Genomic DNA, 25,035 nt, shown 5'->3' on the forward strand with positions numbered 1-25,035 from the left:
TTGCCCTCTAGGGTATTTATTTAGAAACTCTATGGGTTCCCCAGTGCATGGCTGCTGCTGCTGTGGATGATGATGATAGGTGTAAGCCTCAGGGATTCGGTACCGAAACTTCAACGGAACTTCGTAATAACGAAGCATCTTAGTGATTACGGGATTAAATTACGTACATTATTCTGAAATATTCGGTAATCTGAAATTCGTAGTACTGAAAGCTTTTTACATTGAAAATATAGGCATTTTGACGGGGATTTAAAAAAAATTGTAAATCTGAAAAGTTCGTTAATGTGGTGTTCGTAGTCACGAGATTTTACTGTATTCCCGTGCCTCTTGCGTATATGCAGGTTCGTGCTGGGGCATTCCAGATTCTGTTAGGAGCCTATATGTGTGCCTAATGTCTACATCAGCGGAAAAATTTTGCGTTGTTAATTATATTGTAATAATTATTTCCCAGTTCTGAAGCTTGAAATTTATATTTTCCTAGTTTTTTTTTTCTCAAGTATAGCTTTTTCAAAGTGTCAAATGTTGGGATCAGTACTATGCCCCTTTTACTCATTCAGTTATCGTCATTCTTTTTTACCCTGATTGCAGGCAAGTCAGAGAGTGCACAAAAACTATGCTATAGTGTCTTAGGACACTGAAATATTTTGAAATCCTGTAGAAATCACGAACAAGAATTCACATTTGTAAAGCTGCATGCAACTTTAGAATTTTGTAACTTTGGCTGAAGTACAGATACAAACATCCAAGTACTAACTTGCAGTATTTGAACATCCAGGAACGTACTTGTTTACTTTTAGCTATCCTGTTGCAGTACATTTTTTGCAAGTCACATGCCAAATTTTTAACACAAGAATAATTGTAACTACTTTTCTTATTGACTTTAGAAAAAAACTTCATTGCATATTTGTAAGCAGCACACAAGATTAGATGTGTCCTGAAAGTTTCATGTTTCAAAACATTGCATGAATACAAAACGTACCAATCATGAGGCTGGCATTCAGTTTAAGCAGCAGTTCCATTTAAGGGGCGACGCTTGAAAGTAACTTGAAAGTGACTTCCTGGATGTGTTTTTCTGTCAAGTGCCTTTGCCTTATGAATCTATTTCAGTAAATTTGGTATTCTTGTGCTCAGCAACGCCTGGGCAACATGCTAGAGCCTAAAAGTTTTCCATAAGTTCAATTGACAAAAGAGGTAGTGGCAGTAAAACTTTAAATGCAATTTTCTCAACTTCATTTTTTTTTTTCGTCAAGTGCTTTTGCCTTACGGAAGTTTTGACAATGTTTGCATCAACTGATTTCAGGAAACTAGGTATCATTTTTTTTAGTAATCTCACAGCTACATCCTAAAGCTTTCAATTTTTTCTGAGATGTGATAGATGATTAATTAGATCAAATGTAGGCTAATTCCCAACTTTGGTATTTATTTGTGCTAATCACAATTAGTTTATTGCTATTCGCTTAGCTTTTGGATGTGCAGTGGGCCTTTGGAAACGTCTGCATATTCTTAAAAACACTTTATTTTAATGAGAAATGACTACAAAGGCCCGTAAGAAATAACCCAATTAGGACTATTATATTCTGTCATATCTTTTCTTCTAAGTAATTTAAACAACATATGTTGAAAAATAAAAAAAAAGTTTTATGACCCTTATCCCCCTTTCCCGCCGTGGGACATGTCATCACGACACGCCAGCGTATTGTTTGGGAGCCAGAACAAAGCCATCTCATCGGCATTAAATGTATCACTGGGATGGTATCTTGTCGTGATGTTGCTCCAATTTTCTTCAATCCATTTGTTCATGCTCCTGACGTTCACCGTGTGGCTTTCACCAGTGACAGCCCGGCCGACAATGCTGTGGTGCTCTTTGAAACGTTGCAGCCAACCTGAACCGCCTTTGAAGTCGGGTCTGTTGAGAAAGAAAGCAAGATCCTTTGCTTTCTGCTCAATTATGGGGTCAGAAACAGGGATGTTTCGCGACCTAACATCAAGGAATCACTTATACACTGCTGCCTCCATGCCTTTCATATGCAGCCATGAATACTTGTCAAGTGCCAGTAGCACCAGGCCTCTTGTCCACCTTAGCCCTAATGTCGGCCTTATTTCTCAATAGCGTACTCAACATGCTTCTTGGGATGTTGTACCCTGCGGCGACATTTGACTTCTTTTCTCCATGTTCAACTCTTCCGATAATCTCTATCTTTGCGGATATTCTCGAGTTCTGCCGTTTGACGGCAGCCATCTCTTAAAAGAGCGGACGAGCACTGCGTTCTGAGGAGGTGACTATGCATACAATCTTGCAACTAAACCAACTGAACACTGAGGCAGTTGAGGCGATCGCACGCAGGCGCACGTGGCTGTGCGAGAGTGAGAGGTGTGTCGAACAACTTTTTCTGGGGTGGCTGTCTGAAGAAGCAAGAGCAGTGCCGCACATGCGCAGTTGGGCTAAACCACATTGTCTGGGATGGTTGTGTCGGCAGCTGGCCCAGCCGCCGTGTGGGGACGCCAACTTCTGGGACAATTTTGTGGTGTTTTGAAGTTCCAATATATCCTGTACGGCTGCTATTTTTGTTCGACTTAACCTTATACTTTTTGCTATATATTCTCATTGTAACATTACGGTGTTCAGACCGCATCAACTATGTGGTCTCGGCCCTGCAGTGGACAAAGACTGAAAGGGACAAGCTTGACACGTTGATGCGGAAAAGCGTCAAGAAGGTACTGGGTATTCCGATCACAGCGAGCACGGACAGGCTAATGCAGCTCGGTGTTCATAACACGACTCTCAAACTCATAGAGGCGCAACGAGCGGCGCAGATCACGAGGCTTTCGGGCTCCAGCGCCGGTAGGCGCCTCTTGGAGGCTGCGGGCTTGCAGCCGCATTACAGTCACAGCGAGGCGGTTCAGCTGGACGAGAACTCCAGAGGGACCTACGTCGTCAGTCCCTTCCCTAGAAACGTTCACCCGCAACATAATGCGGGCAGGCGAGCAGCTCGTGCCAGGGCGATATTGAAGAAAACGGTCGGCATGGAAGCCTTCGTGGACGCAGCTCAATATGGGCGCTCCATTAAATTCACGGTCACGGCGGTCAGCGAAAAGGGCGAGCTCCTATCTGCGGCCTCGGTAGGCGCTGTGATGGCCGACGTGGCACAACAGGTGGCGGTGGCGCTGGCGATGCAAGATTCAAAAAGGCCGTATATCTACACTGACTCACGCGCGGCCATCAGGGCTTTCGCTTCGGGAGTGGTTGCGAGACAGGTGGAGGTGATTCTGAAAAACAAGTCCAGAACTAATTGTGACCCCGTGCATCATATTATATGGTACCCAGCTCACATGGGCGACAACGTGCTGCCGGACCGCCCGAACCCCAATGAAATTGCTCACCGCCGTGCGCGAGAATTAACGCGCTGCGACGGCGATGGGGCTACATTGGATCCGGAGGAGCTCGGCCACAGCGACCCCTTATTAACCTTTCATGAGATCGTCTCCCATTATAAAGAGGAACGCAGGCGCTTCCTGCCTCCACATCCAAATCTATGCAGATCTCAATCGATCACGCTTAGGATGCTTCAGACGAGATCATATCCCTCGCGAGGTTTCTTAAGCAGGATTTATCCAGAAATTGACCCACAGTGCCCAGATTGTGGGGAGGTTAGCACTCTACCTCATATGCTCTGGCAGTGTCCTGCGTTACGGGATACGTCCCTCACGAGCGAACGGGACTGGGACGAGGCCATATCTAGTACGCAACTCAAGCTCCAGTCCATGGCCGTCCAGAGGGCCCGTGAAAGAGCGGAGAGGCTTGGCCTCCCGATTCCGACATGGGAGCAGCCAGCGGCGAGCCGGGGGCCCCAACGGGTCTCCGCCGGCTAGTCCCTCAGGACCTCAATAAAAGTTCATTGTCTGTCTGTCTGTCTGTATATAACAAGGAAGAAATTCAGTACTTCGCATGTGAATGCGAACATATGCTCTGTACAACCAAGAAGAGTGAGGCAGCACCCCTCTAGATCATGTAAAACCTTCCAAAATATCTCTCCGCAAAGGCCTGCCTCATGCAGGGAAGCTGACACACTTTTGTTAGCAGTCTTCATAAAGCCCAGCATCTTTGGCATTGGGTGCTTTAAGGAACCTTGCTTGAAACTTTTGCACTCAATTAAGTAACTGTCGCAGCCAACTGTTAGGATTTCAAAGCTTATGTCCGCTACGCATAGATCACATGGTGCGCCTTTTCTGACTTTATGAATGATATATCCACACAGGTAATAAACAACATTGTCCCCTATGTTTCCTCGAGCATAAGTGTGCTCATTGCAAGCACATTCTGGTGAGCTGCTTGGCTCCATGCAACTTATCAACGTCGCCTCAATGGCATTGCGAAGGCTACTTTTTTTTTTTTTTTACTTGCAGGCTTCTCCCGTCTGCTTGAATGTGTCGTTGACGCCGACGAGCACACGGCCTGGCACACCTTCCACACTACCACGTAGCGCTGTTTTAACAGGTGTATACAGGCTTAGAAGGCGGAATATCTGCGTGAAGTTGATTATAGTAGGATGGGACTCATCTCAACCGAAGAAACGCACTATAGCCCAATGTATTGCTGAAAAAACATGAGTGAAGGAATTTCCTAGCAAACAGTGCAATGTGAATGCAGTCACAACAAATGTGAACAGTGTGCCTTACCTCCAGTGTATCTTGATTCAACTTGGCTGTCGAAACATAGAGCGCACCTGGACGCGGCAGATTAGCGACAATGTCTAAAGTCGACATCAGAGTTACTCGCAGCGACTTCGTCGTTTGTTGTGATGCAAAAAGCTTCAGCTTCTTTTGAATTGCATTGTGTTCTGTCAAGTTTAGCAGTTCCAAAAAATTTTTGATGACCTGAAATCATTGGTGTAACAAGTTTATAGCCCTTAGGAAATGCACACGAAGTTCGAAGGTGGTGGTCTGGTACACTATTTCGTCGTAGAATGCTGGCAAGTTTTTATTAACACACACACACAAGAAAAAAACAGGAGTGAAAACAGACAAAACGATAGTTAGGAAGGGCGTTGCACCCTCCCTAGCTATCACTTTGTCTCTTTCTCGTGGTTTTTCTTGTTTCATTGCCGTTTCAGTGTTCAATTGCAGGCATGTTTGCTCACAAGGCATGCAGCATTTTCCTGGCACAGAAATAAAAAACACGAGCAAAACGTGGCATGCTGCTGCACGCATCGGCGTCTCTGTCCGCCCGCACAAACGTTGCTTGCACCGCCCACCTTCAGGCCGACAGAAAGGGACCAGGTGCCGCGGCGGAGTTTGACAACTGAAAATAATCTAGTAACGTTGATTTTTACTGCCAGAATACATTTTTATGCTGCTAGCAAAAAAATTCTATTCTCTTCTTTGTAACAGATGCGTCATATCTTGCATTTTTGTTTGCATTGAAGTTGTGGAAGACCCATTAATACAAAGTATAGCAAGCCAAATTTGACATTTACAGTCAACAACTGATAATCCGAACATCTTTGCGGTACCGTCGCGTATCCCATAGAGCCAGTGTAAACGGACACCTGAAATTTCATACGTGAAAACCTCTCGCCATCCAATTTTCTGGACTATTTGCCATGACTGCAGGTCTGAAATGGCATTAATCAAAGCCACCGCTGCTGCCATTTTTTATTATCTTGCAGCTTCTAAACGGCACTTTTGCACGCTGATGTGCTGGCAGCTGTAGGCATCGCCACAGCAATGCTAGGCCTAGCTGCTTTGATATTTGCTACCAAGCTTCCTGCAGTTTGGTGCCATTTGTTTCATAGAAAGAATTCGTCGCTGTCAGCAATGGTGCACACTTTGCTTTTGTCATCCTTGATGATGGCTTCGAAGCATAGAAAGCACAGTACGGGTCAAACATTGCATAATGCCGATTCCTGAAAGTCAGATTTGCTGCAATACAGTGGTGGTACACGGTGAAGCATGCCACAACTGATACACTTATGCGCTCGCCGTCTCCTGTGGCAGTACAAGCACCTGTACACCTAATAAGTGTACTGGCAGGCCTTCAGAGCTGTTTCAGACGTACCTGTGGTGGTTTGAGCCCTTGGGGGCTGTAGCAGGCATTCGTTCATTCTTTCAGACTGCCAGATTTTTCAGACGTTTTCTCAGTCCCTAGGGAGTAAAAAAAATTGGGTGTTGACTGTACTGTGTTGTAGCTGATAATTCATTATATTGAGGTTCAACTGTACCAATGGAGGTTACTTTCACTGATAAGTGTTCATCAGGTGTGCATCTGCATTCACTGTGCTGCTTCATATGGTCAAAGCACCTTAGCTGTCAATTTACATTCGGCTTTATGCTGGCAGGAAATGCACTGTGCATTAGTTCTTTTATATAACTAAGGCACATATTTTGTTTGCTTTGCAGATGTTGGAGATATTGAAAAGCACATGCCTGGCCTTCTCAAGGCAAGTAGATTATATCAGTTGCCCATTGTAACCTTTGTGTTGAACCGATAGAGCACAAGCCTAAACCCTTGTGATGTCTGTAACACTGCAGAAGAGTTGTGACTACATAGCTTGTGCCATGTGTTTGCCTTACGCCTTGAACTTAAGTTACAAATGTGTACGTTAAAGGGCTCCTCACTAGGATTCATCAGAGTAGCAAGAAAAGGCTGCAAGGTTAACAAGATGCACGTCTGGTTAACCTCTCTGCTTCTCGTTGACATTGTATGTTGTAAAGTGCTGTCCAGTGTGTGTTCAACCACAATAATGTTTGAAAGAGTTTATGTGACAGCAGAGGTAGAAGCAAATAAAATGTGGCGAGGCGATTGTGCAAAGAGGTAAGTTACTATTCTCACAGCAGAAGCTTTTTTCCATTGCCATGACCAGCTCTTGCAAGCAACCTTCCCCACCTGCCTCGGAGCTGAGCACCCACATGGTGAACGACCCCTATCTCCCAGTTGCTTTTTCTCACTCTCTCCATCTTTTGCTATGTGATACATTTCTGGGCTCTGTATTACATGCTCTGCTTTCACAAGAAACCCTTTGTTCGCATTGGTGCTGGCTGTTTATATGTTATGTATGATACAATGATGGCACATCGTGCGATCTACTTGCGGTTCTCTACAAGTGAATGCGCGAAGCCTCCCCAACCTCTCTGCCAGCTGCTAGGCAGTTGACCCCAAGCAAGATCTATCGAAGCAGCGTGCATTACAAGCATTCTGTCGCAGCGCCGAATGTGTCTGGTATTCTGGTAACCACAGGCGAGCTGGACATTTTGACAGAATGGTGGAGGCTTAAACTCAAGCTGATGAAAGATCTTTAGCGTTGACGTACGTGAGCAGTCGCATCGGTCTACACGGCCTAGCCACCCGTTGGCGCAGAGCTTAACAAGCCAAACAAAGAGCTAATATTGCTCTAACCGAGCGTAAAACATTTTAAAGGGACCCCGAGCCGATTTTGCCGATTTTGTACAAACATACTGAGTCATTAGAGCAGGTCCTTCTGATCTTTAATTGATGCATCTAAGTGCTCCGCGTAAAGTGTGTAATTTATTATAAGGTTTTAAAACTGTACATCGCTGCCGGTCCCAGCACACTGCTCGGCTGAATTTTCAGCCGCCCCTACCCATTTGACGTCATTCACCTGATTGACGTCCGTAGGGCGAACTATCCGATTGGTTGCCCAGGGCACGTCATCGATAATTTTTCCACCTTTATGGTGAACAAATGATGTTTGTAATAGTTAGAATGTTAGTTACCGTATTTACTCAATTCTAAGCACCCCCTTTTTTTCACGATCGCGATGCCCAAAGTGAGGGGGGGTGCTCAGATACGAAAAATCTAGAATGTCCCCCCCCCCCCTCTTTTCGCTGCAACATCACGACGAGACGGATGCGAGAAAACACTTTATTTTGCAAACATTCAAAAGAAAAATCGGTGCAGACATTGAACCCACCGCTTGTGTAGGATGCTCAGTCACTATCACTGCCACTCGAGTTCGTCGCACCGCTTGAAGCGCTGCTCTCGTTATCCCACAGCAGGTCGTATTCCGTTCCGTCGAAGCTGTTTGTGATCGAGCACTTCTTAAATGATTTGACCACACCGTCCACTTGGACCCTCTTCCACGCGTCCGAAATCCACTATGCGATGGTTGATGGGGACGCTTTCTGCAGCTTTCCCGTCGGCGTCTTCTTCCGGTCAGGGTTTCGCACCCACTCTTCGTACTCCTGTTGGAGATTGGCTTTGAAGGGCTTGTTGACTGTGACCGCGAAACACGTCCAACAGAAGCATCGACGCAGGACTGCCTGCAGGACTGCCGAGCAATGATTCCAGTCAGCAAGCACGTTTGGCGGCCTTGGCTACGCGTTCTTCCTAACAAATAGGGGGGTGCTTAGATTCACATGCAAACTTTTTTCCCAACTTTTTGCGAAAATAGAGGGGGGGTGCTTAGAATCGCGAAAATACGGTAATTTGTTTCTATAAGAAGAAAGTAGCAGAAAGATAATGCACAAAAACAATTTCTCACTACACTTAAGCACTTCTGGCATACAGCAACCGTCGTCTGCTTGCGTTACAACGTGCTCCATTTTGATGAGAGCTCCGCAGTCAGAGTCGATCTCAGTCTTTTCGCGAGCACTATGATTTGACTTTGCTGCGTTGTAGACTGCAAATGTAGCGACTGGCAATATGTCAAGCTGCGACATCATGTCCCTCTGCAAGGCCGCAGACGAGCGGACTGGCTGCAGTGCATCGGGCTGCCGCTATCCGATCAGCGCCAGGATTTGCGTGTTTGTGGCCATCACTTTACACCAGAAGATTACTAACGCAGTAGCATTTCGTGAGTCCGGTATTAGGGTAAACGTAAGGGCAAGGGGACAGGCCCTGGCCACTGGACCGTGTCGTTTCACGGGATGAGCAGAAGCGCAAATGTGAATGGTGTGCGTGGTGCAGCCACCTGGTGGCACAGACATACCTGCCAACCCTCCTGATTTTTGTCTAAACTTTCTGATTGTACGATCACTGTCTTATATCTCCCGAAAAGTGGTCTCTGTTCGTGCAATAATGGTTTTTGTGAAACCGGCACTGCGAAATCTAAAGCCACATTGTAATTGTCAGCATCACCAACAATGGCCGCACCAGCACCATCGGTATCATTGACTAAACAGCCGGCTACGGTGCCTAGTAAGCCGACCAAAGTCAGAGCCAATGTAGCTCTTGCATTTCATGCAGGCCTTCCTCCATGGTGCATCTTGTTGCTGCTGCTTGCAAGGCGTTGCTGCTTGTGTGTATGATTAGTGTTGGCTAGGCTGTGTGTATGGGGTGCACCGTGTAAAGTTACAATCCTTATGTGCTTGATGCCATGGCACAATCAAAGCCCAAGAAAAGGTATTTGCAGAAGTTTTTGCGATCTTATACTTCTGAATTTCCGTGCTTTTTGACATCAAGAAAAGCAGAACCTTATGCATTTTGTACAACATGTGGATGCGACGTCAGCACACGGTGGTAAGGGCGACTTAAAACTGCACATTTCCACGGCGCACCGCTGAACAGCAAGACAACATAGTGAACTTTCTCCGGAACAAATGCGATGACAGTGTCATACATGTGGAGTGCCTGTTTACAGGATGCCTCGTCGAACACAACCTACCCCTTAGTGTCAGCTACCACGTTCGGCCTCTTCTACGGAAAATGTTTCCGAAATGCGACAAGGCAATGCGTTATGGATGTCGACGCAACTCGGAAGAATGCGTAGGCGGCCAACCTGAAATTTGTTTCACAGGTATCGCTCTCAAGTCTTTGTTTTTTTATTCAGAGTTTCCCTCAGTTGCTGCCGCGAGATTCCAATGAATCTGCTGAAGGTGCTTTAGATACTCTCGAAGCTGTGTTTGCCACACTACAGGCGTACAGTCTTCAAGAGCACATTCTGAATGAAGGAAGGTGGGACGTGCAGTGGTCTGTGGTTGGAAAAATGAAAAACACTGATGGAAAACATGTTTCATCGAATTGCTAAGGTGATATTCGATTTACTCGTGATACCACATACCAAGGCAGAGTGTGAGAGGATTTTAGTACGGTGCGAAAAACTAGGACTGAATTCCGCTCATTAAGCTTCAACACAACCCTCCAACATCTGCTGCTAGTGAAGGGCTGTCAGTCTGGACCATGTTTTGAGTGAAGCTACTCGAACAAATTTTTGAAGTCAGCAAAGCTTGCTACTGCAAGGTCCCTGCAAAAGGACTCATCGAACACTGCCTGAAAGTTTGACCCCCCCCCCCCTCCCCATTGGCACGAATAAAAAGTCTCCCGATTTTTTATCTCGCCAGGTTGGCAGGTATGCACAGATTTCAACCACACAGTATTTGTTGCTGGTGCAAATTTTCCCCAGGAGTGTCAACGTTAACACATTGTTTTCGCAAATGTTTAAAATGTTTTACACTTGGTTAGAGGAATATTAGCCTTTGTTTGGCTGGTTAAGCTCTGCGCCAACAGGTGGCTGGACCTTGAGACCGATCGGGCAGCTCACGTACGTTTACGCTAAAGTTCCTTCAGCTTGAGTTGAGTTTATGCCTGCGCCGTTCCATTGAAACGCCCAGCTCAGTTACTGGAATACCAGATACATTTGGTGCTGCGACAGAATGCTCGCAACGCACGCTGCTTTGATAGCTCTCGCTTGGGGTCGACTGCCAAGCAGCTGGCAGAGAGTTTGGAGAGGCTTCATGCGCTCGCTCCTAGAGAACCGGAAGTCGACGACACGACGTGCCACCATGACACAGAGCCAGTGAAGGCGGAGCTTAGCCCCGATCACTCAGTGAAAAAGTTGAGGAGAAAATGCATGGCTATGGAGCAGGGTAATGTGTAATCGTCCGTAGCTCTCTTAATATGAGACGTTTCACTTGTGGTGCGAATGATTAACTTTAGCTGTATTTCGGGGCCCCTTGAAACATTTACAGAAACAATGTGTTATCGATTACGATTCTGCGAAATATTTACACCAGCAGCAAAGAAGAATACACTTTGTTACTGCCACTGTGTTGAGCACTGTGCTACCAGGTGGCTGCACCGTGCAGACCACTCATGTTTGCGCTTCTGCTCATCCCGTGAAACGGCACGGTCAAAGAGCCAGGCGCTGTTCTATTGCGCTTGTGTTTACCCGAATATCGGACTCGTGAAGCGCTATTGTGGTAGTAATCCTCTGGTGTAATGTGATGGCCGCAAATGTGCAAATCCTGGCGCCGATCGGATAGTAACAGTCCAATGTGCTAGAGTCACTCCGCTCATCTGCTGCCTTGCAGAGCGACACAATGTCACAGCTTGACATATTGCCAGCCACTACATTTGCAGCCCACAACACAACAAAGGCGAACCATGGTGCTCGGGAAAAGACTGAGACCGACACTGACCGCAGAGCTCTCGTCAAAACGAAGCATGTTGTAACACAAGCAGACGACACTTGCTGTGTGCCAGAAGTGCTTAAGTGTACTGAAAAATTGTTCTTGTGCATTCCCTTTCTGTTACTTTCTTTTTATAGAAACAAATTAACTCACATTCCAACTATTACGAAAAACATTTGTTCACCATAAAGTTGGAAAAATTATCGATTACGAGCCCAGGGCAGCCAATAGGATAGCTCGCCCTACTGACGTCAATCGGTTGAATGACATCAAATGGGTAGGGGCGGCTGAAAATTCAGCCGAGCATTGTGCTGGGACCGGCAGCGATGTACGTTTTTAAAACCTTATAATAAATTACACACTTTACGCGGAGCACTTAGATGCATCGATTAAAGATCAGAAGGACCTGCTCTAACAACTCAGTACATTTGTAGAAAATTGTCAAAATCGTTTCAGGGTCCCTTTACCGCCCCTATGCAAGGAAGAAGTGGTCCATTCATTGCTGCACGCATTTCGCTTACATGCAACTAAGCCCACCTGTATTGTTTTGTGTTGTCTCTGTACGCCAATGCAAGGACTGCAAAAGCTTGAGTCAGATCAGCATGTGAAGGCTCCGGAGCACCCGGCACATCATCGTCATAATCATCATCCTAATTAGAGTCGCAGTTTGATAGTGGGAGAACTTGCTCAATTGTTTCGTCATCATTCAGTTTGGCCCATGACAACACAGCGCTGCGAACGTCTGCAAAGTTTTCAAATGTGTTGGCGGCAGGAATCTGCACACCGCAGCCTAGCAGGTCATCAGTGATGTCCGCATTTGAGCGCGTTATGGTAGGCGGCAGTACAGGCTCTTCAGTTGTTGAGCCAGGCTCATTCGGACTGCAAGGGCACTGTAGGTGCCACTTGACTCGGCCTGTCGATACGCTCATCAGAAAGACTTCTTGGAGCCAGCAGAGTGCTGTCTGGAACGCAAACTAAACAAATGAGCTCGGAGTAGTGGAACACTGTCCGAAAAGCTAACTCAACAAACAGAATGTCGAGAGCAGGCCGTGTGCAGGGTTGCCGGAATAGGATGTGATAATCGCGATGTTCATGCAACCTATATTACAGGCAAAGCCTCCCAAGATTGGCATTTGCAGTTAAATCTCCGAGACTTAGTGCTGTGACGAAGGCACGGAGCAAGAAATATTGAGGATTGGAAACTCCGCTGTTTGCAGTGACCAGAAAAGGTCACAAGCCCGCGGAGCCGTTATCGTGCTGGTGGCGCCTGGCGGCCTGAAAAGAAATTACCGCCGTTGAGAGCGCACCGTAGCAGCCTGCCCGGGTGCTGCATTTTTTTTTTTTTTTTTTGCTGCGGCTTCTACGACGCGCCGCATGGCGCCGCCACTGTATACGGTTTCGTCGGCGCATACAACAATTGTGACTTTATCTGGTCGCCCGCGCTCGCTCGCGCTGATGGGAGTTTAACCTCCTATATGTCTTACTCCGTGGACCAAGGCAAGGCTTCAGAGATCACCGTCAAATGTGTAATCTCAGAGGCCATAGAGTTTTTCAGTATATTACCTAGAGGGAAATCTGGCGCTTTCAGCTTTCAGCCGCCTATAGTGACCATACGACCCTCTCCAAGATTCAGGCTTATCCGATTGTGCGTAAACAGGACAGCGTGCAACGGCGCATTCATGATTTCTTCAAGCCTACTGCCGAGCCCGAATAAGTGCATGGAAATAAAGGATTTCATTTTTTTTGTTTTTTTTTCGTAATCTGCTTTTTCGGACACCTGTTTATTCGGACATTTCCGCAGTCCCCGTGAGGTCCGAATAAACGGTCAGTGACTGTAGTTGCCCTTTAATTACTGTGTACACAGGAAGCTTTATGACTGCAGCAAGCCACCCTATTGCATTGTCTGTGCCATCGGGCAATACAGTTGGAGATTATGCGCATGTCTGCAAGCGGTTTTAAGTGTTAGCTTATCAGTGTCGGTTTCTGGCCCATCACTTGTGCACGAATGGAAAATCCTTGAACAGTGTGCCAAGTTCCTGTCTGGGACTCCTAGTGTGCAGTTTGGCCAATTGTGGCCTCTGCACTTAAGTGCAAGACCAAGAAAAAAATGCATAAGGGAGTTTTCGAGCTCTTGGTAGAGTAAAATGCAATAAATTTCTTTTTGTGAAGCCGCTTGCAGCAGTGCCCTCCTGGTAAAAAAAAATTGTCATTTGTTGTACTGCATAAAAGTATGTTAGTAAACATAAAAATAGCAGTCAAGTATAATTAGGGAATTTCGGTGAGGACAATAAAAGATGGGGTATTGACCAAACGTGTGCTGTTCACTTGTAGTGTGCAGTATCTCTGACATGCACCAGTGGAGCTCACAAGTGTTTATGACTAATCACTGTCTGCATTTTTAATTAAATCTTGTCTTGAACATGATAGAATGGTGCTGTAATGACCTATACAATGTGGTCAGCAACTAACATCGAACATTGAAATTCACTTTAGTGTGCTTTAAAGGGCCACATGTGGCTATGTGGCCCCTCACCAGGCCACATAGCAAATTTAGGTTATATGTTGGAAGTTATGTGCCCATTAAAAAACATTCTTCCACAAGAATTTTTCAAATTGGTTCATTAATAGCCGAGATATAACTATTTCAGTGCCGCAAGCCCATGATTTCAGGAAGCAAACACCACTTCCAAGAGAGACACTTTCTCCACTTGCCCTGTCTAGCCTCTGTAAGCGAAATTCCTTCCCTGTGTTCCCCCATACTGGAGCTCAACGATCGCGTGACGCATACATCACGGGCCCCACCTTCATTTTATTTTCCCTTGCTTTCTTGCTGCACGGCGCACTTCCGTTCAAGGTGTTGCACGCAGTGTACTCATTTCGTGCAGTGTATGATTTTGCGTGCTGTGCACAACACCTGACTAGCGGTATAAGTCAGTGCTACGCAAATACTGATGCAGACACAAGCCGATCACAAAGCGTGATTGTGTCTTGGAACACGCAGACGAAACGGAAGTACGAAACGGAACGGAATAAGCAGACGAAACAGAAGTACATCTCTCTTGCTGCGGTGCGAAGTAAAACAAAAACATGCAGACATTCGGTTTCTGTGTGGGAAACTACACAGGGGAGAAGCCAAGAGGGCTCTCCTGCTCCGTGGATGAAACGGGGGTGAGGAGGAGAGCATTCAGGCACCCTGCAGCAAAATATGGTGAAAGGGCTCGTCGCGGCACCCCATGGCGACCGTGGTGAACTGTGCTACGCAGCACACTGCTGACATCTCGGAGGCACACGCAGCAGGTGCAGCTCTGCGCAATTGTGTGTAGACCGGCAGTTTAAACATGAAATTATTTTTTGTTTTTGAAATTGTAGACATATATATTTTACATTTGTTTAACTTATAATTAGCAATTATGTATTACTGAGGATGTTCTCACAATCCCAAAATATTGTTGGTAGGTCAAGCTGCTTTCGATGATGCTGCATGACAACATTGTGGAAGCAAGGGAAAGTGATCTTTTGCGGTTTTTGACGCGAGGTTGTCAATTCCCTGCTGCGTGCCGCGCAGTGATATCATATAGACTCATCTAAGCACCACACCACCAAGTTGGCAGCCCAAGCTTTTGGGGAAAAAAATTTCCAGTGGAGAAGTAACTGCATTCAGTGCTCCAAAGCCTCCCGCGCATGCATTGGCGAAATTTTATGCACTGTGTACTTCTGCATGCTACTACTAGATGGCGAGAGCTGTGCGTTAACCTCCGATGCAATGGTACATTTGGGGATTCGGGATGTGCACAAGTCTTTGGCTTTGCCGGCACCATTTTGACCAAAAGGTTCGGTCCCGTGCAAGGGCTGCACCTCGTCAAAATTGTGAAAAAATAATGCGGCCCTTGTGAAAGTCTGTATGGTATTTGGTTCACATGTTCACAGCAGCCTGTGTGACAGATTGGCAACGTTTTCTTTCCATGTTCAAGAGGTGTTTGAGGGTCCTTTTAAGGGCAGACTGGTGGGCTAGTTGGTATGGCATTATTTACACAGTAGCGCAGAAGCACACGGACAATGAAGGAAAAAGATGGGACATAGCGCTAATTAACAACTGAGTGTTTATTGCACGAGAGCAGGTATATATATTACCTCAGAAAAGAAGTTAGAAGGAAGACTCAAACACATCAACCCAGCAAAGATCAAGTGACATAGGCAGATAACGCGACAAAACAACATTTCTTTCCGATAAGGAGAAAGAAATAGAGATTGTGTTAGTTGCCTGTCAGTCTCCTTATCAGAAAAAGAAATGTTGTTTTTATCACGTTAGCCGCCTGTGTCAGTTGATCTTGCTGGGTTGATTTGTTCATGTCTTCCTTCTCCCTTCTTTTTGTGCGGTGATATATATATCTGTTCTTGTGCAATAAACAGTTGTTTGTTAGCCCTGTGTCCCGTCTTTTTCTTTTGTCGTCCTTGTGCTTCTGCAATACTGTGTAGATAATGCCCTTTAAGGGCATTAGATGGACCAACAGTACTGCACATGGTAATGTTCAAAATTTGGTAAGATGTTTTCAGTTGAAACGGTAGGGAAGCCACCACCTTTTAGAAAATATACTTTGACTTTAATCATAAAATGATTTCATATGTGTCTCCTAAAGGGCACTTTTGAAGGCCCTTCAGACGTACTATACTATCAAGAAGTCCGAATAATTTTTTTCTATATCAGAAAAATATACCCAAATATGCCTGCTATGCCAACAATCGTAACAACTGGAGTGCATGAATGGAAAATGATTTTGCACTAGTGCAGTCAAATAAGCAAGTTGTCTCACAAACTGGGATATTTTCTATTTTATTGTGCAGTGTGTTGTAGCTGAGACTTAAAAACAAAGATCGGCAGTTTTGGAGTCTCATTCCAAATAAACAATCATAGCATCAGAAATTGTTTTCAGTTACCCTAGCTCATTTCACATCCCAATGTGTAGGAATGAGCATAAAAAGTTTAATTGAAAAGTTTGTTCATATTGAAATTATCAGTGTTCAAGTCACAAAAAATTCCAGAAAAGTAAATTTTAGAAGATAAAAAAGAAAATATTTTTGAAACATCTGACTGAAATGTTTGCTGGTACTTTAAAAATTGTCTGCAACTTTTGTACAAAACAAGGCAGGGATGTAATGTTTATGCTAGTTTTTCAAATGTCTGAGGTGGTTAAAATGTCATAAATAAAAAATAATTTTTGTTTAAATAAAAGCATTTCCAAAGGTGGTAGCATGCTTTAAAGGGAATCATTTGGGTACATATTACTCGCTAGAAAGCTTATGTAGCAATATTACAGTGCTCTATACTTAAATGTTTCTTAGCCGTGTGTGAGTGCTCGTATGTTATGCATTCTCAGTAGCTTTGGTGAGCAGACTCATACTGTTGGATTTTGCTTGCATCTGATGGGAAGTGTACACAGCCCGCCCTTCCTTTTGCTGTTCAGTCACATATGTGTTAATGTACCATATATGTATGCACATAATAACTTTCATGTTTCAATTACAGGCAACCACTGAATGGTTTCGCATCTATAAGATTCCCGATGGCAAACCAGAGAACCAATTTGCATTTAATGGCGAAGCTAAGAACAAGGTACAGTGCTTGTTTTTTGTGCTCCCATTTTAATGCGACAGCACTAAGGGCCTGTGTTGCAGAAAACCCGGCGTCAGCATCCAGCGTCGACCATTGTTTCAGCAAAAATAATTCCCAACCATGCAGGCCCTCCGCGTAGCGCACAGAAGTTACTGAACTATTTGAATTTCTCAAAGTAAAATATGTCAGAAAATCATAAAGTACGACTTACACACAACTTACAGACATGATAGTGTCAGACTGTAATTTGAATATTCAAGAAAACGTAATTCTCTTATGCGGAAACTCAAACACAAACCCCTTTTCCAGCGTTTCTACCATACATAGACCGGCCACGGCATCTGAGATTTGCAACCGCAAATCTCGGAGGTCATGGAGCGGTGCGCCGGGTTTCATGCAACACCCCCCCATGGCGCTCGCCTCTACTGTATCGTGGCCCACTCAAGAGGTGGCATTTTTACCAGAAAGCTTGCCTTTGCGCATAATGTTCAGCGCCAGCGTTGCCCGGTAAACATTACGGTTACATAAGCTGCAGTTGCCGGAAAGCGTGAGAAACAGGAGGAGATCTTTGAATGCTATTGCTTTCTACTCTTAAAGGCGAAGCTTAAGCGTCCTCAAAATTTTGAACACCCATGCCTGACAGATCACTGCAGAGGTTAGTATTATGAATATTTAACAACAGAGCTTGTTGTGCAATAGCCGTAGCTTTTATGTGTATGTTCTGGAGTGCGAGACAGTGTAGCAAGGCAAGGATAGATAGCAAGAAAAGAACAAGCGCTCCTCCGCTTTTTGTTTTGCTGCACTGTCTCTCACTTCAGATGCTACGCAACACCATCTAACCCAATGTCACACGCTGCTGCTTATGTGTGCAGTTTTCCCAATTAACTTGGCTGCTATCACTTGTGGCTCCTCTCAATTTTCTAATCCATCTATGCTGGAACGGCTGCCGTGTTGGCAGCCCTTGACAATCTTGAAACTTCTTGGGTAAGGACTTGTGGCGCTGCAATGTGGCTAGAATAGATGACCAATGACAGGTTCAACATCCTAAAGCATGACTGCCACTGCACGCTATCTGCTTTCCTTATTAAGGGGAAACATGGGCATTGTTAACAGTTAGAGCACTGTGATGTTCACGTAGAAGACTGGCCAAATTCACACTTCACATAAGCTCTGTGATTCCTTTGTCTAGTCTATTTTTAAAGACTGCTGGTTTGTTTGGTCTGGCCACTTAGTGAGCTCTCTCATGTTTTCAATTTTTCCCAATTTGGACTGTAATGGACATCACAATAGATGTGGCAGCAGTTTCTTCTGCAACCAAATACCTACACCTTTAGACCACAGCTCCTAGGTGCCCATTCCTGCGGCAAGCTGCGGTGTAACTGAGCGTACGAGCACAGCGAAAGATGAAAGAGTGTATACGAAGCGGGAGATGAAAGCCGCGAATGGCAGAGGCTAATGAGAGCAGCTCCTTCGGTGACGTGCATGCAGGAAACTTGTGTCGTGTGAACCTGCTCAATGCGCACTCCTATCTAGTCTGACGTACGTAGTAGTACTGCGGAAACCCGCAAGGTGGAGAGAAGTAATGAATAAAGGGAAAATCAGACATCCACCTGTTTGTAGCAATTGCTAAAAAGGAAACCCATACGGGTTCCTCGAAAGAAAAGCCTCATAGTTGAAGAAAAATTCGTCCTGGTCTGGCACTCGAACCCGGGACCACCGTCATTCCGGGGCAGCCGCTCTACCATCTGAGCTAACCAGGCGGCTAGCAGATGGCAAGGCGAAGTCGAATTTGTCGACAACACGAAGCAAAGGCAAGAGTTTGACGTAGTAGTTCTGCGGAAACCCGCAAGGCGGAGAGAAGTAATGAATAAAGGTAAAATCAGACATCCACCTGTTCGTAGCAATTGCAAACTGTTTGTAGCAAACTCTTGCCTTTGCTTCGTGTTGTCGACAAATTCGACTTCGCCCTGCCATCTGCTAGCCGCCTGGTTAGCTCAGATGGTAGAGCGGCTGCCCCGAAAAGGCGGTGGTCCCAGGTTCGAGTCCCGGACCACGACGAATTTTTCTTCAACTATGAGGCTTTTCTTTTGAGGAACCCGTATGGGTTCCTCAAAAGAGTGGTCTCGCTGCTTTTCTGGTTCATTGCGTTTGCGCCTTGTCGGCCTTCTCCCGCAGAGCTGCTGTAATGGCTAGTTCGAAGCGACAAAATTTGTCTTTCGCCATGAAGCTTGAAATCGTGAATTGAGTTGAACGCAGAGAAGTCGGATGTCGCCGCAGCTTGCAAGATGCCGAGGAGCACTCTCGGCACATCTTGAAGGAAGAACAAGGGGAAGATTAAGGCTAATGCGGACAAACTCATGACCCGGTGCCTGTGGCAGCCGACGCGTACGCATGGTGACGTCGAGACTGCCGTGTGCAAGTGGTTCATCCGAAATTGCTTCCGCATGCGCGGTGGTGATTGTGAAAATTCTGATGAGTGCGATGAAGCCGTTGCCTGTGTCACCGAAGTTTGGAGCGAGCTGTCAGAATTTCCGGAAGCCGTTGACGGATCGACAGTCGACGAGTCTGTAAGTACGGATGATGGTGTCACGACCACAGGAGAGCCCGAAAACGAAGACTACATTGCTGACATCATACCGAGCACAAGTGATAGCGGGCACAGTGAGGAAAGCAACGACGATCCTTTGCCGACATTATCCGAGGCGATTGGTGCACTCGCGCTAGTCCAGCCCTTCTGCGCGAATGTGGAAGGTTGCGACCTCAGCTGCTCCGACTCTTTAGACAATGTGAAGAAGCGTTTGATTCTGTCGAAACCTCAGCAGTCATGGAGGCATTACGGAATCAGGGTGTAGACGAGCCGTATGTAAAAATACTGAAAGATATCTATAGCGGCTCCACAGCCACCGTAGTCCTCCATAAAGAAAGCAACAAAATCCCAATAAAGAAAGGCGTCAGACAGGGAGATACGATCTCTCCAAAGCTATTCACCGCGTGTTTACAGGAGGCATTCAGAGACCTGGATTGGGAAGAATTGGGGATAAAAGTTAATGGAGAATACCTTAGTAACTTGCGATTCGCTGATGATATTGCCTTGCTTAGTAACTCAGGGGACCAATTGCAATGCATGCTCACTGACCTGGAGAGGCAAAGCAGAAGAGTGGGTTTAAAAATTAATCTGCAGAAAACTAAAGTAATGTTTAACAGTCTCGGAAGAGAACAGCAATTTACAATAGGCAGCGAGGCACTGGAAGTCGTAAGGGAATACATCTACTTAGGGCAGGTAGTGACGGCAAATCCAGATCATGAGCCAGAAATAATCAGAAGAATAAGAATGGGCTGGGGTGCGTTTGGCAGGCATTCTCAGATCATGAACAGCAGGTTGCCATTATCCCTCAAGAGGAAAGTGTATAATAGCTGCGTCTTACCAGTACTCACCTACGGGGCAGAAACCTGGAGGCTTACGAAAAGGGTTCTACTCAAATTGAGGACGACGCAATGAGCTATGGAAAGAAGAATGATAGGGGTAACGTTAAGGGATAAGAAAAGAGCAGATTGGGTGAGGGAACAAACGCGAGTTAATGACATCTTAGTCGAAATCAAGAAAAAGAAATGGGCATGGGCAGGACATGTAATGAGGAGGGAGGATAACCGATGGTCATTAAGGGTTATGGACTGGATCCCAAGGGAAGGGAAGCGTAGCAGGGTGCGGCAGAAAGTTAGGTGGGCGGATGAGATTAAGAAGTTTGCAGGGACAGCATGGCCACAATTAGTACATGACCGGGGTTGTTGGAGAAGTATGGGAGAGGCCTTTGCCCTGCAGTGGGCGTAACCAGGCTGATGATGATGAAGAAGAAGCATGTGCGTCGCAGGCAGTGAAATTGCCCAAGCAGAAGAAAATACAGGGCTATTTCATGTGAAACTAAGCTAGTTTCATCAGTAAGGTGCTTTTATAAATGATATGTGCTTTTATGATGACCAGTTCTTTAGCAGGCTTATAGTATAAAATTATGCCTTACATCGACCTGATAGGCATCTTTTGCGAGTTCAATATAACTGGGTTCAACTATAGTGGACCATATTTCAACCTTAGTATGTTATACCTGTTTTATTAATGCAACGAAGTTCGCTTTTAACGAACTGCACTACAATGGACTATCGGCTACAGCAGACGAAATTGGTGCATATTTTTTACAAACATTCTTTTGCTGTGTCGCATGGGCTCACAACTGACTTGCGAGGGTCAGCCGATGATCGCAGCTCAGTATCATGTGCGCGAGAGAGGAAGGCAGGGCGGAAATGGAAAATGTTGTCTTTCATCGCGCGCGAGGCACGGGAGGAGGCAAGGGAGAGAAGGGTTCTACTCCGGTGGCTGCTGCTTATGGCGTGGCTGCGCAGCCGCCATATCTTGAAAGCGATCTGTGATGTGGGCAAAGTACGCACCCGCACGGGCCTCATCTTCAAAGTGATCTGCGATGTCAACAAAATGCGCCCAGTGCTGGTAGCTTCATATGCGCTCTGCTTTAAACGTTCGCGTTGAAGCGAGAGGCAGCATAAAGGTCAAGTCATTCGCTGCTGCTGCCACGCTTCCTCACTCCAACGTTCTGATTGTTACTTTCCATGGTCGTTGAGCGAGATAAAACTACTATCCTTGCTTCGCATAGCTGTCTACTAATTTGCTATATGATGCTTCAAAAGGTGAAGCTGCGGCTTGTTTTCTTACTTTGGATGCTCGTCACTCACTCTTTGCAATAACGTTGTTAAACATTGCGACCAAAATTTCGGAAGTGAGGTGTTTCGGATATTACAGACTTCGGATAAAACGGACATTCTTTGTCTGATTATCCGGGTTCGTTGTAACGAGAGTCGACTATATTTTAAAAAAATTGTTGCACTCAATATTTTATGCAATACATGAAAGCAATGCAAAATGAATCCGCTTTTCAGGCATACAATGTTTATCAATGAAATTTATGTCATATAAAAATATAAATTGCCCAAAACAAGATGGTAGAATAAAATTGGAACAAAATCTGTAAGATATGCTTGTATCTGAAAAGGGAAGGATGCTAAATTTATTTTAATATACCAGATGTTTCTCTATTTAATAGCAGCTATCTGCAAAGAAGTAACAAATTTTTCATGGTAACTACTTGTGCTACAAAAGTTTAACCGGAAGCCATACTGTTGGGCATGCCATGCAGCAAAGCAGTTCCTCGATGTGAAACATAGAAGAATGTTACAAGGCTTGCAATAAACGCTTGTTTTGTGCTCTGTTTTGCTCTTGTAAGATTTCTTGCAGTTCTTGTATGTCTCCATGTTAGCTGGCTAGTGCTGAATGACTTCAGTGGGTTTTAAAGTTTTAAAGTCAATAGGCGAGATGACATTGTTTGTGGCTGCTTGCCGATTTCCACAGAAGCACCAAACATCCATCATGGACTGGATGGAATCAAGCAAGAGTACTACCTGAAAACATTTTTCTATTAAGTTCAGCTAAATAAATGCTGTTTATGCCATTTTTCCCCTGCTTTATGTCTACTTTATTTGAAGTAAGATGTTTATATGCACCTTGTCATGTCGTCAATTCTTCTCATAAGACGAACAAATTTTCAGGGTCCCTTCGAGTTCGTCGTAGAGGGAATCTACTGTACTTGATTTGAAAATGTATTTACAGCCACCGTGCATCACACTAGCCATTCAATGTGTGTTCAATTTGGCTGCAGGTTTTACGTAAAACTCATGGACTGTTAGATACGTAAATGGGTTTAGAGCTAAGGACTGCCAATGCCAATGTCATTTCTTGTGGACACCAAGAGCCATAGCTTACCTCTTGAAGTTAGAGATTGGTCATAATCCAGGTCATGTCTGGTTATAATACCTTGTGAATTTTCACTGAGTGTTGGCGGCACAATTTTCAATGCCCAAGTTGCAGGCATAGTTTTAATGCCGGGAGGAAACATTGTGGCTCATCAAACACCATGTGATTTGAGCTGGTGCTGCTGTGGAATAGTAATTTTGGCGCATAAGTAATAGTCAAGTGCATGTCTTTACACAAAATTTGCTAATTGTGCAGGAGTTTGCAGAGAAAATCATTGCAGAGACTCACGATTTCTGGAAGGCACTGATGAAACGTTCCGACACTTCCCCATTGAACTGGTAAGTATGCTGCTTGCAGTGGAATTTTGTTCCTCTTGCAGTACTGGTAAAATGAACCATGGCTTCTTGCACACAGCTTAAGGCAGCTTTACAAGCAACAGCAAAAGCTATTACAGTTACCAGCACATGACAGATAATGCAAAGTAAATCGGGCAGGATGTGGCTTGCTACTTGTCATCAAATTTGCCTTACTATTTTTCTGATGTTTCAGTAGCTCTACAGTCCAGACTGGATCTCCACACCATATTAGTGATGACGAAGCTTCTTCCATAGTCAATTCTACGCCAGAGCTTGGTCCTGATGCTGGCAGGGATCCTATTGGTAGGTGGAACTTTGTATCTAGCTGCATGAAAGTAAGCTATGAAAATGGAAGTCATGCACTAACTTTTCATATCATATAGGCAATTCTATTGCAAATGGCTTCAAGGTACCCCAGTTCGTTGAAGTCTTGCTAAGTACAGCTGGGAATGCATGATGCAGTTGAATTCTACTACATGAACTTGCAGGACACAGAAATAATTATTGTAGTGGAACTTTGTAATTGTAAAACGAACAAAAAAAGAATGATGGCAGAGTGAACTTTTTGAAAGCACATACTATTTCCAGTTATCACCATTGACTTTCTTTTTTGAATACCATATTTACTCGCATAATGATCGCACTTCTTTGCAAAAAAAAATTGATGAAAATTCAGCGGTGCGATCATTACGCGGGTTAAATTTCCCACGAAAAGAAACACTTTCTTTTTTCATCCCGCATTTGCTGCGGGATGACAAGCAGGCGGCTACAGCTGTCAGTGCGGGACACCAAAACAAATATAGCGGCCGGCGGAGCAAGCTGAACGTACCGAACGCAATTATTTTTCTTCTCGTGAGTACATTACGTGCATCGAAACAGTTTCTTCCGTATCAGTAATGAATAATATTGTTAATATTGGCAAGTTTGTGGCAATAACGTAGCAATGTCCACTTTGAGGAGACAGAAACGGAGATGAGTGCGCTTAGCTGCCAGTGACGTAGAAACACATGGTGGGCATGCTGCGGAAACGGTGGCATTTGTCTTCACTGCTATCCTAATACGGCACGCTTCCGCTAAGGGTGTGCGAATATCTTAGCTGCGTTGCAAGCGTCGGCATATGAATAGGGCACACTCCTAATGTATCAGTGTAGACGTGGCCACTATCGTTGCCGCTCGCGATTTGTTGCGTGCCCACGAGTGCAAACGAGAAGAATCGAAAGGCGCCTTTTTTGTTGTTGTTGGCCATAACCATTATAAAGCCTACAAATAATAAAGACAAAGCAAGTTTGGTTGTAGCAGTTTGTTTTCATGAAAGTGCGTAAAGTGATGAAAGGAATGAAATGGAGCATCTGCTTAAGAATGTTTGGCGTGTGCAGACCCTTTGGTATGTCTTGAAGAGTCGTTTGCGTAACTTTCGACAGATGGTAAGTGCAATCATCATTAGCTAGTCTTGGCACATGACATATCGCTGCGACAAGTTCAGGGTGCGATCATTACACGGGAAAGAAAAAAAATCTAATTTTGATGACAAAATTCAGGGGTGCGATCATAATGCGAGTAAATACTGTACAATGCTACAATACGATGCTACAACAGCTTTCTTGTACCTTGTGAACTATACAGGGTGTCCCAGCTAACTTTAGCCAAGCCTTAAAAATATGATGCATAGCCTGCATAGCCTGCTCGGTTCCTATGCATAGCATAGGAACCGAGCATAGCCTCCACTATGACCGAGGTACAGACCCGGGATGCATTTGGGTGCACAGATTTTTTTCCAAACTTTCAGAATAAGTCAGTAGGTTTATGAAGGTGAAAAGTGTTAAATATTTTTTCAACAACCCTGATAGTTTCAGCTCAGTGCGATGTCCAATATATTGGACACTGGTATG

At 45.0% G+C, this 25,035-nt stretch overlaps 1 protein-coding gene across 3 annotated transcripts in view; it reads left to right on the plus strand.

Moving 5' to 3' along the window:
• Positions 1 to 25,035, plus strand: part of Nurf-38 (Inorganic pyrophosphatase Nurf-38) — a 77,520-nt gene that overhangs the window by 41,239 nt on the left and 11,246 nt on the right. For 2 of the 3 annotated variants that reach the window (XM_065437052.2, XM_065437061.2), the window contains exons 7-10: positions 6,397 to 6,437; positions 16,889 to 16,975; positions 23,046 to 23,128; positions 23,340 to 23,449. In XM_065437052.2, the coding sequence (XP_065293124.1) occupies positions 6,397 to 6,437; positions 16,889 to 16,975; positions 23,046 to 23,128; positions 23,340 to 23,449 (321 nt within the window). The remainder of the gene's footprint in view (positions 1 to 6,396; positions 6,438 to 16,888; positions 16,976 to 23,045; positions 23,129 to 23,339; positions 23,450 to 25,035) is intronic. The other variant, XM_065437070.2, reaches the window with a different exon arrangement.

This window comes from Dermacentor albipictus, chromosome 1 (assembly GCF_038994185.2).
Source record: "Dermacentor albipictus isolate Rhodes 1998 colony chromosome 1, USDA_Dalb.pri_finalv2, whole genome shotgun sequence".
Taxonomy (NCBI): Eukaryota; Metazoa; Arthropoda; class Arachnida; order Ixodida; family Ixodidae; genus Dermacentor; species Dermacentor albipictus.